This window comes from Anomaloglossus baeobatrachus, chromosome 2 (assembly GCF_048569485.1).
Source record: "Anomaloglossus baeobatrachus isolate aAnoBae1 chromosome 2, aAnoBae1.hap1, whole genome shotgun sequence".
Classification (NCBI taxonomy): Eukaryota; Metazoa; Chordata; class Amphibia; order Anura; family Aromobatidae; genus Anomaloglossus; species Anomaloglossus baeobatrachus.
Window position 1 is genome coordinate 646,966,766 of NC_134354.1, and position 15,387 is coordinate 646,982,152.

Sequence of the window (15,387 nt, forward strand, 5' to 3'; positions counted from 1 at the left end):
ATTTTACTTGTATCAAAAAAAGAAGGGAAGTTATGTGAATAAAGCGTTTTGTATGTGTCTGTTAAATATATCCCTAGGTATTTTAAATGATCTTTTTTCCAGGTGTATGTAAATTCAAGCACCTTTCTAATTGACCAGCCGGGGACAAGATTCCAGATCTTGTCCCACAGGAGGCCCAGAGAGAGCGAGATGGAAGCCCAACGAGGGGGATAGGGCTCCACAATTGCCTGCTAAGATCCCACGGGTCATGTCTCGCAGGCCACAGCTCCCTACACACAAAAATCACCGGGAGTGGACTTCCCCGTTTCAAGCGGAGTAGTCAAACTAAGGACACAAACACTAAGTGCAGGAGGAAGGAATCCCTGTTTTCTGTACCAGGGTGTGGGACCTGAATACACCCACCAGAAGTCACCAGTCACTGGCAATTTGGTTTACCATTTGGGCTGTGAGTACACCAAAACCACCCCGTCCAACCCTGCAGAATACGCTCCGCAACATCCTTCCCCCATACACCTGGGCCCCAGGACAACACCTCCCCTACCCGTGGAGGGGATACCATCCTGCTGCCTCACTCCATCAGCCCCGGGCGTCCCATACCAAGGCAGCGGCGGTGTTACCAATCATCACCGCAACCCACGGGTGGCGTCACTGACAAACTCTCCCCTGTAAATAACCCCTTTTATTTAGTTGTGAGGACGGACGGCTGCAAGAGCCCCGGATTCGGCTACCACTCGAGCCACAGCCACGATCCCGGATCCGAGCAGCCCCCCTGCAGTGGTCTGTCCCCTGTCCACAACAGATAGATGAATGAATAGATTGATGGATAGATAATGGATAGATAGAAAGATAATCAATAGATAAAGTCTCTGAGGACACACTGCAGTTCTCACGAGCAGTAATGTGTTCACATTACCAACCGTGAGAAATGTCCTGGAGTTACCCCTGCAGCATCGCTCACTGAACGAGGCTGCATTGAGTATGTGTCAGACGTGGCTGGATGCAAGCAGCGTGGGACCTCTGTGGATTATGCCGGAGGGGGGGGGGGGTTAATAAAGTGGTAAAAGAGGGGGCTTTTGGATGCAAAATTCTCAGGGCAGCAGCGGGCTGATATTCTAAGCTGCGGGAGGGGTGGAGGGGGGGGCATTAACCATGGCCCTCGCCCTCCCCAGCCTCAGAATACCGGGCCGCCGCTGTGTGCTTACCTTGGCTGGACGGTAAAAATACGGCGGAGCCCACTTTTTTTTTTCGTGTTTTATTTTTAATATGTACGTTTCTATATGCATTCTACATCTGTGCGTCTGTGTGCGAGTGTGATATGTGTGTTTACTCTCTGCTCCGCTTCCTCTTCCTGTCATAATGACATCACTTCCCTGCAAAACGCAGGGCAGTGATGAACATTATGTCCCGAAAAAAACGTGAAAACGCGGGAATAATGCAGGAAAACGCAATAAAAACGCACATAATTTGCTACCTGCGGTATTTCATGATTACATTACAGTCAATGGAGTGAATAACGCAGGTACCTGCAGAAAAGAAGTGACATGCTCATTCTTTTTCTCAAGAAAATCTGCAGAAAGAATTTTCTTGAGAAAAAAAAACGCAGTGTGCGCACAGCTAATTTTTTTTTCCATAAGTTTCGCTGGTAGGTATCACACATAACGAGATCGCTGGCGAGATCGTTGCTGCGTCACAGAAACTGTGACTCAGCAACGATCTCGTTAGCGATCTCGTTGTGTGTGACGAGGCCTTTAGGGTACAGTCACACTTTAGCGATGCTCCAGCGATCCCACCAGCGATCTGACCTGGATCGCTGGTGCGTCGCTACATGGTCGCTGGTGAGCTGTCAATCAGGCAGATCTCACCAGTGGCCAGCCCCCAGCGACGCGTGGAAGCGATGCTGCGCTTGGTAACTAAGGTAAATATCGGGTAACCAAGCGCTTGGTTACCCGATATTTACATTGGTTACCAGCGCACACCGCTTAGCGCTCGCTCCCTGCACTCCTAGCCAGAGTACACATCAGGTTAATAAGAAAACCGCTTTGCTTATTTACCCGATGTGTACTCCGGCTACTTGTGCAGGGAGCAGGGAGCCGGCACTGGCAGCGTGAGAGCGGCGGATGCTGGTAACCAAGGTAAATATCGGGTAACCAAGCAAAGGCCTTCACTTGGTTACCCGATATTTACCTTGGTTACAGCTTACCGCAGGCTGCCAGACGCAGGCTCCCTGCACATTCAGATCGTTGCTCTCTCGCTGTCAAACACAGCGATGTGTGCTTCACAGCGGGAGAGCAACGTCCAAAAAATGGACCAGCACTGTGTGCAATGAGCAGTGATCTCACAGCAGGGGCCAGATCGCTGCTCAGTGTTACACACAGCGAGATCGCTAATGAAGTCACTGGTGCGTCACAAAAAACGTGACTCAGCAGCGATCTCGCTATGTGAGAAGTACCCCTTACTCTCACCCAGTGGCCTGCTCTCTACCTTGATTGATGGCAATGTTGTCCTGTATGTTATCTAGTAACAAATCTTCTGCTTGCTCCCTGTATCCAATGTTTGACGTATGCCCAACTGTTGAAGGCTACAAGTCTGACAATTACACCGCTCGGTGGCAATCTCCATATGTATATATGTACCGTAGCTGAGAACAGAGGCTGTTATTACAGGTATTCTGGCTGCGGCGGGGAAGTAAATGTATATTTACATAGGGCTTACCTAAGGGGTGCTTCAAACACAGCGAGCTCGCTGCAGAGTCACGCTTTTTGTGACGCAGCAGTGACCTCATTAGCGATCTCGCTGTGTGTGACACTGAGCAGCGATCTGGCCCCTGCTGCGAGATCGCTGCTTGTTACACACAGCCCTGGTTCGTTTTCTTCAAAGGCGCTCTCCCACTGTGACACACAGATCGCTGTGTGTGACAGCGAGAGAGCGACAAATGAAGCGAGCAGGGAGCAGGAGCCGGCATCTGGCAGCTGCGGTAAGCTGTAACCAAGATAAACATCGGGTAACCAAGGTGGTTACCCGATATTTACCTTAGTTACCAGCCTCCGCAGCTCTCACGCTGCCTGTGCTGCCGACTCCCTGCTCTCTGCACATGTAGCTGCTGTACACATCGGGTTAATTAACCCGATGTGTACTGTAGCTAGGAGAGCAAGGAGCCAGCGCTAAGCTAAGCGGTGTGCGCTGGTAACTAATGTAAACATCGGGTAACCATACCCGATGTTTACCTTAGTTACCAGTGTCCGCAGCTTCCAGACGCCGGCTCCGTGCAAGCGCAGCGTCGCTTGCACGTAGCTGCTGGCTGGGGGTGGTCACTGGTCGCTGGTGAGATCTGCCTGTTTGACAGCTCACCAGCGACCATGTAGCGATGCAGCAGCGATCCTGACCAGGTCAGATCGGTGGTCGGATCGCTGCTGCATCGCTAAAGTGTGAAGGTACCCTAAGGAGCACAACACTGCAGACACTTTAGGACAGAAAAACCTGATAAGTTCACATTAATGGGAATCTATCACCGGGCTTTTGCCACCTAATCTTAAAGAGGCCTGATGTAAAGAAAGAGATACCAATGCCAGTGATGTGATACTTACTGGGCCGCTTGCTGCAGTTTTGATAATCTCCTGATGATAAAACAGTGATTTTATCACTAGAGCTATAGTAAACCTGCTGCTATGTAGTCCTCCATATTCATGAGCCCTATATAACCCCATCCCACCACAGATTGACAATTTTCTGTACACACTGTGCACAGGTAGAAAGCTTCAAATCAGTTGTATGCAGAGTTGGACAGGGTCCCAGGGACCCACCAGTAACTGACTCTGGGAAGGGGCACTATTAAGCTACATGAAAATATTACAGCAGTTTCAAAATTTCAAGCAATTCCAAGTGGACAAAAAAAAATTCTTATAAAAAAAAAATTCATAATTTTATTTGTTAATTTGATTAAAAAAACACTACATTTGAATGGATGGCTGGTAGAAAACTTACAGGGTGTCACAGACTACGCATTTCAGCGATATGCTACACCATCATCATGGTCTGTGAGAATACGGACCATGATGAAGGTGTAGCAGAAGGAATATTGAGTCTGTTTTGGAGCTGGGTGGGAAAGTTTTCTTTAATTACTACTCCGTAATGTTGGCGTCCATTGTCAGAAATCTGCAAATAAGTTACCAGATAAAACGGCTCATCCATTGTAAGCAGCACATTACCATATCATGTAATCTAGAGTCTATGGAACAGAAACTCAATAGCCTTTGCTTATCTAGTTTTCTCATGTGTTGCACGTCTTAAGGCCCCGTCACACTAAAGCTGGGTTTACACACTGCAACATCGCAAAGGACATCGCTGTAACGTCACCGGTTTGGTGACGCAATAGCGACCTCCCCAAGTCTCTGCTAAGTCTCTGGTGAGCTGTCAAACAGGCAAACCTGGCCAACAACTCAACAGCGATCCGGACCTGCAGAGCGACCTAGCTGGTTGTTTGGGGACGTTGATAAGCAGCCTTTTGAAAGGGAAGTTGCTAACAAAGTCGCTGCAAAGTCTTCACACACTGAAACTTCATGCTGCACAGCGGGAAACAAAGGACCTAGGAATGGTCCTGAACGATTTGTAACGATTACAACTTCACAGCAGGGGCCGGGTCGCTGATAGGTTTCACACACACTGCAACATCGCAAACAACATCGCTATTGCGTCACAAAACCGGTGACGTTACAGCGATGTCGTTTGAGATGTTGCAGTGTGTAAACCCAGCTTTAGCAACATCGCTAGCAACATCGCTGCTAATGAACAACTTTTGTGACGTAGCAGCGATGTTGCTAGCGATGTTGCTGTGTGTGACATCCAGCAACAACCTGGCCCCTGCTGTGAGGTCGTTGGTTGTTGCTGAATGTCCTGGGCCATTTTTTAGTTGTTGCTCTCCCACTGTGAAGCACATATCGCTGTGTGTGACAGCGACAGAGCAACAACTGAATGTGCAGGCAGCAGGAGCCGGCTACTGCAGAGGCTGGTAACCACAGTAAACATCGGGTAACCAAGAAGCCCTGCCCTTGGTTACCCGATATTTACCTTTGTTACCAGCCTCCGCCGCTCTCACTGTCAGTGCCGGCTCCTGCTCTGTGCACATGTAGCTGCAGGACACATCGGGTTAATTAACCTGATGTGTGCTGTAGCCAGGAGAGCAGGGAGCCAGCGCTAAGCGGTGTGCGCTGCTCCCTGCTCTGTGCAGCTGCACCCTGTACTCTATACCCTATATATTTTACCCTGTGCAGCTGCACCCGGTGTGCGCTGCTCCCTGCTCTGTGCACATTTAGCTGCAGCACACATCGGGTAATTAACCCGATGTGTGCTGTAACTAGGAGAGCAGGGAGCCAGCGCTCAGTGTGCGCTGCTCCCTGCTCTCTGCACGTGTAGCTGCATGCGCTGGTAACCAAGGAAAATATCGGGTTGGTTACCCAATATTTACCTTAGTTACCAAGCGCAGCATCTTCCACGCGGCGCTGGGGGCTGGTCACTGGTTGCTGGTGAGCTCACCAGCAACTCGTCCAGCGACGCTCCAGCGATCCCTGCCAGGTCAGGTTGGGATCGCTGGAGCGTTGCAGTGTGACATCTCACCAGCAACCTCCTAGCAACTTACCAGCGATCTCTATCGTTGTTGGGATCGCTGGTAAGTTGTTTAGTGTGACTGGACCTTTAGGGTACCTTCACACTTTAGCGATGCAGCAGCGATCCGACCAGCGATCTAACCTGGTCAGGATCGCTGCTGCATCGCTACATGGTCACTGGTGAGCTGTCAAACAGGCAGATCTCACCAGCGACCAGCCCCCAGCCAGCAGCGACGTGCAAGCGACGCTGCGCTTGCACGGAGCCGGCGTCTGGAAGCTGCGGACACTGGTAACTAAGGTAAACATCGGGTATGGTTACCCGATGTTTACATTAGTTACCTGCGCACACCGCTTAGCTTGTGTGCAGGGAGCAGGAGCCGGCACTGGCAGCGTGAGAGCTGCGGAGGCTGGTAACGAAGGTAAATATCGGGTAACCACCTTGGTTACCCGATGTTTATCTTGGTTACAGCTTACCGCAGGCTGTCAGACGCCGGATCCTGCTCCCTGCACATTCAGGATTGTTGCTCTCTCGCTGTCACACACAGCGATGTGTGCTTATCAGCGGGAGAGCAACAATAAAAAAACGAACCAGGGCTGTGTGTAACGAGCAGCGATCTCACAGCAGGGGCCAGATCGCTGCTCAGTGTCACACACAGCGAGAACGCTAATGAGGTCACAAAAACCGTGACTCAGCAGCGATCTCAGTAGCGATCTCGCTGTGTGTGAAGCACCCCTAAGTCTTTTCTTGATAGTCGGTACTAAAATTCCATTTAGAATTCACCCGGTGACAGGCCTTGTTTAAAGGGGTTGTCCACTACTTGGGCAATGCATTCTCAATCACTATGTTCCCACCAATTAAAATAACAGCTGTATTCCCCTCTGATGTCGACACTGGCTCTCCCAGTGCCATGACATTGTTATGCCACATGAGCCCTGCTACTTCACTCTTCCCCTCAATTCCTCCAGACGTCAGATTTGTCTGAAGGAGGGGAGAGTGAAACAGCCACTGATTGTTAGGTCACGTGAGCTTTGCTACCAATGTCATGGCCGTGGGAGAACGAGAGCAGACTTCACTATATTTACCTCCGGCATCAGTACAGTGATTATTATTCAGGGGAACATAGTGATTGAGATAGGGGGTCGACCAAGTAGTTGACAACCCCTTTAAGTTAATGAGACAAATTATGCAGTCATTGCAAGTACACTTTGTGATTATTCTCAACAAAGTTCTAGTTTGAAGCCAATTCTACCTATATAGTGCTCAGCCCCTTGATCCTTTATTTTGTAATGTCAATATTAATTATGATTCATTTTAATGGCTATTTTCATCTCGGAAAGTGATTGTATACCACTTCAATATTCCATCAGTATGACCTCAGGGTCCACCAATGATCTGTGCAGAGCAGCACTACTGGCCTTGATGGGAATTGAAGCCGACACCGTTAATTTCAGTGGGATAACATGGCGGTTCTCTGCATAACAGTTGGCTGGAAATGCCTCTAAGCAGTGAAAAAAACATAGAAGTGGAAGTAACGCTCAGCCAGAATTGCAGCTCCTTCATTCTGGAGATCGTGGGGGTCACAGAGGTTGGATCTTTAGCGATCATAAAGTGGTGGCATATTGTAGAAATTTGCAATAATTAATTGACATACAGTCATGATCAACATTATTGGCTCCCTTGGTAGTTTAGCATCCTCAGAAATAAATACATATATACTATGTATCATCAGATTTAAAATGTATAAACAACATCAGAGGATTGTTATTGTGTTGTTGGGGCGGACACCTATAGAAAATGTGAAGAAAAAAGCAATAGGAAAAACCTCATGTGGACACAGCCAAGTGACATCAGCAGAGCCTGTGGCTTATGGCTTTAGCTGTTGCTTGGAATTAGGGTACCGTCACACTTTAGCGACGCACCAGCGATCCCACCAGCGATCTGACCTGGTCAAGATCGCTGGTGCGTCGCTACATGGTCGCTGGTGAGCTGTCAATCAGGCAGATTTCACCAGAGACCAGCCCCCCGCCAGCAGTAACGTGTGGAAGCGACGCTGCACTTGGTAACTAAGGAAAATATCGGGTAACAAAGGGCTTGATTACCCGATATTTACGTTGGTTACCAGCGCACACCGCTTAAAGCTGGCTCCCTTCACTCCTAGCCACAGTACACATCGGGTTAATAAGCAAACAACTCCGGCTACGTGTGCAGGGAGCTGGGAGCCGGCACTGGCAGCATGAGAGCAGCGGACGCTGGTAACAAAGGTAAATATCGGGTAACCAAGGAAAGGGCTTCCCTTGGTTACCCGATATTTACGTTGGTTACAGCTTACCGCAGGCTGCCAGACACCGGCTCCCTGCACATTCAGATTGTTGCTCTCTCGCTGTCACACACAGCGATGTGTGCTTCACAGCTGGAGAGAAACGTCAAAAAAATGAACCAGAGCTGTGTGTAACGAGCAGCGATCTCACAGCAGGGGCCAGATCGCTGCTCAGTGTCACACACACAGAGAGATCGCTAATGAGGTCACTGCTGCGTCACAAAAAGCGTGACTCAGCAGCGATCTCGATAGCGATTTCACTATGTGTGAAGCACCCCTTAGAGGCTCAAGGTAGAATCTCAAAAAGGACAATTTTTTTTATCTTTCAATTAAAGCAAAAATTATATTTTTCCCTTTTTTAAAAAAATATTTTTAGTAATTTTATAGGAACAAAAAGATTGACTTTTTTCACCTCCAGAATAGGACAGAGATACATCTGTACATATCAGTGTATTTCTATATATCCTTTTTGCTAGGCTTACAGAACTTGGAGTACCGATGTAAGAAGTGTGTTGACATCAGTGGAGAGTATGTGGAATAAATGTAGAGTTTCATCATCCTGTTTCTTTCTGGGTAAAGCCAAAGATTTATCAGCAGCCCCTTGTGTTTGGTGATAATAGCATTTTTGGTCGTCTCAGGCTGCTCATCTTTACCATTGTGAACAAAGAACAGGGAATACAACTGGCCTTGCTAAGCATCAAAGCCATGATTCAAAGACTAAACTGAATCAAGTTGTTAGGATAGGAGTCTAATTTCTAATTAATCACAGGTTAGATTTCTTACTTTTGTTTTCAACTGAACGGTGGATGTCATTATTCATGTCCTAGCATTGTTTCAATTTTTTATCTTTTTTTCCCGCAAATGAATGGACGATAAACTGCAAAACTGCAGTATGGGAGTTAAAAAAAAAAAAAAAAAAGAAATAAATCAACTTGAGTGTTCCGCATTACTTACATACGGCCCTTGCTTGAGTTGATACCTGCTGATCGGGGTGATTTGGGTCGGACCCCACCAATGTCATATTGATGATCTCTTCATATCATTAATATATTTGTACTCACACATCACATATACTATCAGGGAAATTCAGCATCAAAAGTGGAGGAATTGCTTGCAGTGAATGGTTGTTTTAACCCTGTATCATAAGTGATCTGTTGCCATTGTAATTTTTTTTTTAAGGTTAATTACCTGTTATTAAATAACTCCATGGAAACCTAGCAAGAGCGTTTTATTGAATATGTAACAATGAACCAGAAAGAATATTAACAATTTGCTAATGAAATAATAGAGCATACAAGCATACATAGAACAGATAGTGCAAATGTTGCTTCTTCTCAAAGCCGCATAATAAAATATTTGTGTAATACAAAATGCACATAAAAACACAATGTAAAGCTAAATTTTGGCTTCCATTTGAATGCAAATAAGACAACACTGTAAATTGACGCATTACAGACTTCACAGCTCCTGATTACCAGTAATTTTCAAGCTCCTATCACATTACTGCTCCGTATACTAAACAGTCTTTTGGCAAATTGGCTTCAAGAGCAGCTGAATGTTTTGGATGGTGTCTCTAATAAATGCAATCCAAATAATAATTTTAACTCTTAAACCTTTTGAAAATGAGACAAATTAAACATTTTCTACTCTACTATGGGCAAATTCATAAAGATTGGAGCTTTATGCGCCACTTTTGATGGTTAATTTATGCCAAATTTATTAAAAAGTGTGCGGCAGCATAAGGAATGCCCTCATGTCATGAAATAGAATTTACTACTGTTAGAATTTACCCCCAACATTATGGTGTAAATTACCAATCTGTGCCCCCACCTTTTAGAAAGTTGTGGAAGCTGGGTAAGAACGGGAAAAATTGAAAAATATTTGGTCTGAACAGTTTGACATGTGCCCAATTATCACCCAGTTGGGCTGAATTCATGCTTACCAACCTACTGCTTTTGTGTAGGTTAAAAGGGGTTGTCCAGGATCTGCAAAAAAAATAAAAAAAAAAGGGGGGGGGGGGAGCTGGGGGCATATTAGAAGTGTATATTCCCATGAGGTGCTTGTGTGTGTCATCTACACACGTGAAGCCATTACTGCCACACAGGAAACAAAGTATAACTGGAGGCAATGAATCTGCAGAGATTTACCAGGTAAAGGCTCCATACACAGACTAACAGGCCCCAAAACCAAATTAGAATTCCAATGACTAAACAGCTAGGTAATTTCAAGGCAGAGAAGGATCCAGCATGTCCAATTTAGGACAGCTGATCCTTTCTTTCTCGGCGAGATCAGCTAGAGGATTTTGGCAGCAGCTTTCTCAGAGAACACAGGACTTAGCAGAACGAGCGCTCCAGTATATGGAGAAGTTATGACCGATAGCTGCAAGCCGAACGATCGGCTGTACCTTCATCCAGCAGCAAATTCTTTCTGTATGGAGCTCATAATGCTGCATTTATCATCCGTTAAGGTTTTGTTTTTGATCCTAGACAACTCCTTAAAAAAGGTGAAGATAAAAGATAACTGCTCAGTTTACAGACAGCCGTCTTCTATTGCAAGTTTAGACAGGCAGAGACTGCATATTAACTACTAGAAACCTTTTGTAGTATCTCGATACTGGGAGAAAGCAGACTCACCACTTAGGTATGTCCCCCGATCAATGACACGGCAGTGGATCTAGCCCTGTCTCATACATTTTATATTGTTAAATTGGCCAAATTGTATCTAATGTATATGTCCAACTTTAGATTTCAGGGAGAACCACTTTTACCATAGGAGTATAACAGGACTTTGTAATCACTTTTGGATTTTTGTCTCTCGCATTAGCAAAAATAAAAATCGGTCCTGCTTTAAGGGTTATTCCCAACTCTGAAAAGTAACAGTGATTCAGAGAATGGGGCCAAGCACATGCACGTATATTGTCTACGGACTGGTGGTGAACCCCATTGCTGGGATCAGAATACTATTCACTTATTACAGTCAGGATCCTCCTAAAGTTGGTCATACAAATGAGATCAAAGTGAACTAAACCTGATGGCTTCGGCTGAGATCAGCTGTACAGTCCCCTGTCAGGACAACAGAGGATTGTTATTCTAATTTCTACAATTTTTTGTACCAGTGGAAGATAAATCTTTGACAGTTTTGTTTGAAAGCAGGCTCCCTCTATTACCAATTTAATTGGGTCAGAAGGAGGTGAGATGCTAAATGAAAATTTAGAAGAGTATACTCATATCACAAATACACCTCAGCATCGCTGGACATAACTAAACAGAATATATAAAATGGGATGTATCATCTTATTAAGTGGGTAAAATTGAAAAATGATTGCAAAACCAAGACATTTTTCAATTAAAAATTCCCAAGAAAGGAGATATTTTTTAATTCTGTAGTATACAGCTCAGTACCATGGTTACCTGCTTATTCAGAGATGGACGGTCTCCTAGGCAAGGAGCACGTGGCTGCAAGATATTTGCTATACAGCGTGCAAGTTCTGCTCTGAAACTGTCCAGACCAGCCAGTGTCAGTATCACCGCACTTCTCTGGTGTAAAGCCTCTGCTAATAGCATGGATGAGGGCACAGATTGGGCATGCCACTGCCCAAACTGTCAATCATCAGGAGCATCTTGCCCCCGGCAAGCAGGAAGCCTACGCTCCTGAAGATACATGCTTACTTACAAAGCGTTTACTTTTTATTGGTAACTAGTAATGGAGGACAGGCTCTCAAACCAGAACTATGATTTGTTTACACATTGATTTGTCTCATGAGAATATATTTCATATGATGGCACTGGAAAGCACAAAATGCTAAATCAATAAGTTACAAAAAAATAAGTGTCTTAAGTGATATGTTGGAAAAAAGGAATAAGTAACTTCTCCAGATTATGTTCTCTGCCTTCAATTCTAAACATAAATAGCTTCAATTTAAACAATTTATACATCTTTGAAAATCATAAGACTTTTTTGGTGCACAGTAAGAAAACTGGAATGCGATCCCCATGTATTAAAAACATCAACATGAGTCAACAGTGTGATGCAGCAGCAAAAAAGGCAAACACCATTCTAGGATGTATTAACAGAAGCATACGGTCTAGATCACATGAAGTCATTATCCCCCTTTACTCCTCTTTGGTCAGACCTCATCTGGAATATTGTGTCCAGTTCTATGCACCACATTTTGAAGAAAAAAAAAGACATCAACGAACTGGAGCACGTTCAGAGAAGAGTGACCAGAATGGTGACTGGTCTGAAAACCATGTCCTATGAGGAACAGTTACAGGATTTAGGATTGTTTAGCTTGCAAAAGAGAAGACGGAGAGGAGACTTAATAGCTGCATACAAATATCTTAAAGGCTGTCACACTGTAGAGGGATCAGGTTTTTTTCTCATTTGCAGAAGGAAAGACTAGAAGCAAATGGGATGAAACTGATGGGGAGGAGACACAGATTAGATATTAGAAAAAACTTGTTGACAGTTAGAGTGATCAATGAGTGGAACAGGCTGCCACGAGAGGTTGAGAGTTCTCCTTCAATGGAAGTCTTTAAAAAGAGGTTGGACGGACATCTGTCTGGGATGATTTAGTGAATCCTGCTTTGAGCAGAGAGTTGGACTAGATTACCCAGGAGGTCCATTCCAACTCTAATATTCTATGATTCTATGATAAGGCATGTGAAGCGTTACGTTGCAGAGGATGGAGTGTCTAAACCTTGTTCTACAAAAGAATAAAAAAAATACACTAAACACAAAAAATCTATTATGTAACACTGAAATGTTAAGAGGACGGCAAGTAACTTCTGGCTAGAGTAACATCACACTCAGGAGATCTGACCTCCCAAAAGTCCCCGCACCCAAACAAGATGTATATCGAGCCTATTTAGTAAAGCGGTATTCACACTATGTAAAATTGCAGTAACACCGCAGCTTTTTTGCCATGAATTTCGGAGATAAAAAGATGCACTTTTGCCTTTATTTTGCAATGTGTGAACACAGCCTCATAAGGATTTACATCCCTTTATTAAAAAAAAAATGTAAAAAATAAGAGTTTGATAAAAAAAAGAAGACTATACATCTATTAAAAAGTGAAACTATATAAAAGTCTAAAACAATGGGAATGACTTTACCTTCAAGCTTTGGATCACATGTAATAGGACATGAAGTATTACTGCCTAACCATAAAAGCTAAAATGGAAAAATAAAAAGTAAAATCAGAAAGATTGAAGCCTGACAGGTTCCCAGCTGTCAGTGTGTACAGAGTAAGAACTTCCTACAAGCAGATGTTCCTTTTTGTAAACTACCAGTAAACACTAGGCTTTTGTACTAGACATAATCAGACATTTCAATAATCCGCCCCTACCGGGCTCTCATATGACGGTCACACATTTTTCTGATTGGTCCACCTGATCTATGGCAGTAAAAAATATATAGGAAAGGTTAAGCAGATTGCTGGACAGAACCTTGGCTAAGTTGCAAACTAACATTAATAACACCAGGATCCATGCAGAGAACTGGTCCCGTCGTGTAAGGTGGCACAGATCCTAGGATTGTCTTTGCGTTTCCTGCTATTGAGACCTGATCTTTTCTGTTAGATATGCCTTCACACTGTATTACACTTTCTTAGGTTATGTGATGACTTCAGCAGGTAACGTCTCTCAGAAGAGACCGGCGGCTCAACGCATTGTCACTGAAGATGAAATTTAGACGCTTGACCGCTCTCCCTTCAGTTCGTACCTAAGGAAAAAAAAAAGTTTATGAGAAAATGAAAGGAGATAATTTATAAGGAATATGGTATAAAGAAACACGTACATATCCAAAAAACATACAAACATTAACAGTAGGACAGTGGGCCGAAACATAATTCCTTTTTGTCCTTGTGGCCAGATATACACACAGAACTGCTGGTGTATTTTATAAAAGCTATAAGTGCAAGTAAAAAAACTTTATTTTAAAGTTTCTGTATCTTGCATTGATGGAGGCTAAAAAACTGAAAGAGGTTAAAGTAGCGGTGCAGAATTTTCAAAAAGTTGCACAACAGGAATTGCTATAAAATATTAAAACAATACCTGTTCAATTCTCATTCCATGATCCACGCCAATCTGATGACAAAGCATCAAATGTTGACGTAACCTTCACAGTAGACTATTGGCCTCAGGGATAAAGCACCGTAAACTCAAGTTTCACCGCCAGGCAGTGATTGCCTGCAGCGGTCATGTAAACAACAGACAGGACTGGTGGAGATCCTCAAAAAGTGAACCAAATGGGGAATGAACAGATGGGTATTGGTTAAATTATTATTTTATGACAATTCTTGCTGTTAAGCAACTTTTTGAAAATTGCATACAAACCCTTTTAACTTTTGTGGAGTAATGCTTGGACAAGCTTAAAAGACACCTTGCAATCTTTGGTAGCAAAGTTCTATTTTGCAACTAGGTGATATCTAAAGTGCTTTGAAAATGTATTCATACTCTGAACTTTTCAGCCTTCTTTTTTTCTCCATCTTACACCCACAAACAAATGTATTTTAGGCTATGTGCCCATGTTGCTTTTTTGTGTGCTTCTTTTCTGCACACAAAAAAGCATGTTTTGGCAGGAAAAAAAAAAGCAGCTGAAAAACATGTGCATTTTTCACTTGCATTTTTTCCTGGATTCAGGAGGCAGGGAGAGGGATCACTTACCTCTCCCTGGCAATTGGGTCCCTGTAATGCAATCAGAGGGACCTGATCACTGCCATAGTAACCCAGGGTCATCACCATGACAACCCTGGGTTACTGAGCTATAGACCGCCTCACAGACCATGCTGTATGCATGATGTGTGAGGTAAAGTGCTGCGATATAATGCACTGTAGTGATAAAGCATCGCAGACGATTATAGAAACACAGAAAAAAAAAATGCAGAAACAATTTACATGCCGCTTCTTTTTTCAGCAACAAAATCTGCTAGAAAAAAAGAAGCAGCGTGTGCACAGCAAGTCAGGATTCTCCTAGACTTTGTTGAGATGCGTTTTTTCCTGCAGTATTGAATAAAACCTGCAAGGTAAAACGTGTAATAATATATATATATCTATATATATATCTATATATATATCTATATATATATATATATATATATATATATATATATATATATATATATATATATATATATATATATTATTATATATATATATATATATATATATATATATATTATAAATATATAAATATATATATATATATATATATATATATATATATATATATATATATATATATATATATATATATATATATATATATATATAAACAAACCCTGCAATAAAACGACATCTGCACGTAGCATGACTGGGATTTTATGTGATATACCAACACAAAGTAGCAAGTAATTTTGAGGTGTAAAGGAAATGGTTTTATTCATAGTTTAGAAAATTTAAATCTGAAAATTGTGGCATGGATATTTATCAAGTAGCCCAAGTCAATACTTTGCAGGACCACCTTTCACT

At 43.5% G+C, this 15,387-nt stretch overlaps 1 protein-coding gene across 1 annotated transcript in view; it reads right to left on the reverse strand.

Annotated features, from left to right (window-relative positions):
- Nucleotides 1–9,129: 9,129 nt before the first annotated feature.
- The window catches only part of ESYT1 (extended synaptotagmin 1), a 180,734-nt gene continuing 174,476 nt past the window's right edge, over nucleotides 9,130–15,387 (reverse strand). Inside the window, exon 31 of the mRNA XM_075336983.1 lies at nucleotides 9,130–13,639. Within this exon, the coding sequence (XP_075193098.1) occupies nucleotides 13,606–13,639 (34 nt within the window). The 3' untranslated portion in view covers nucleotides 9,130–13,605. The remainder of the gene's footprint in view (nucleotides 13,640–15,387) is intronic.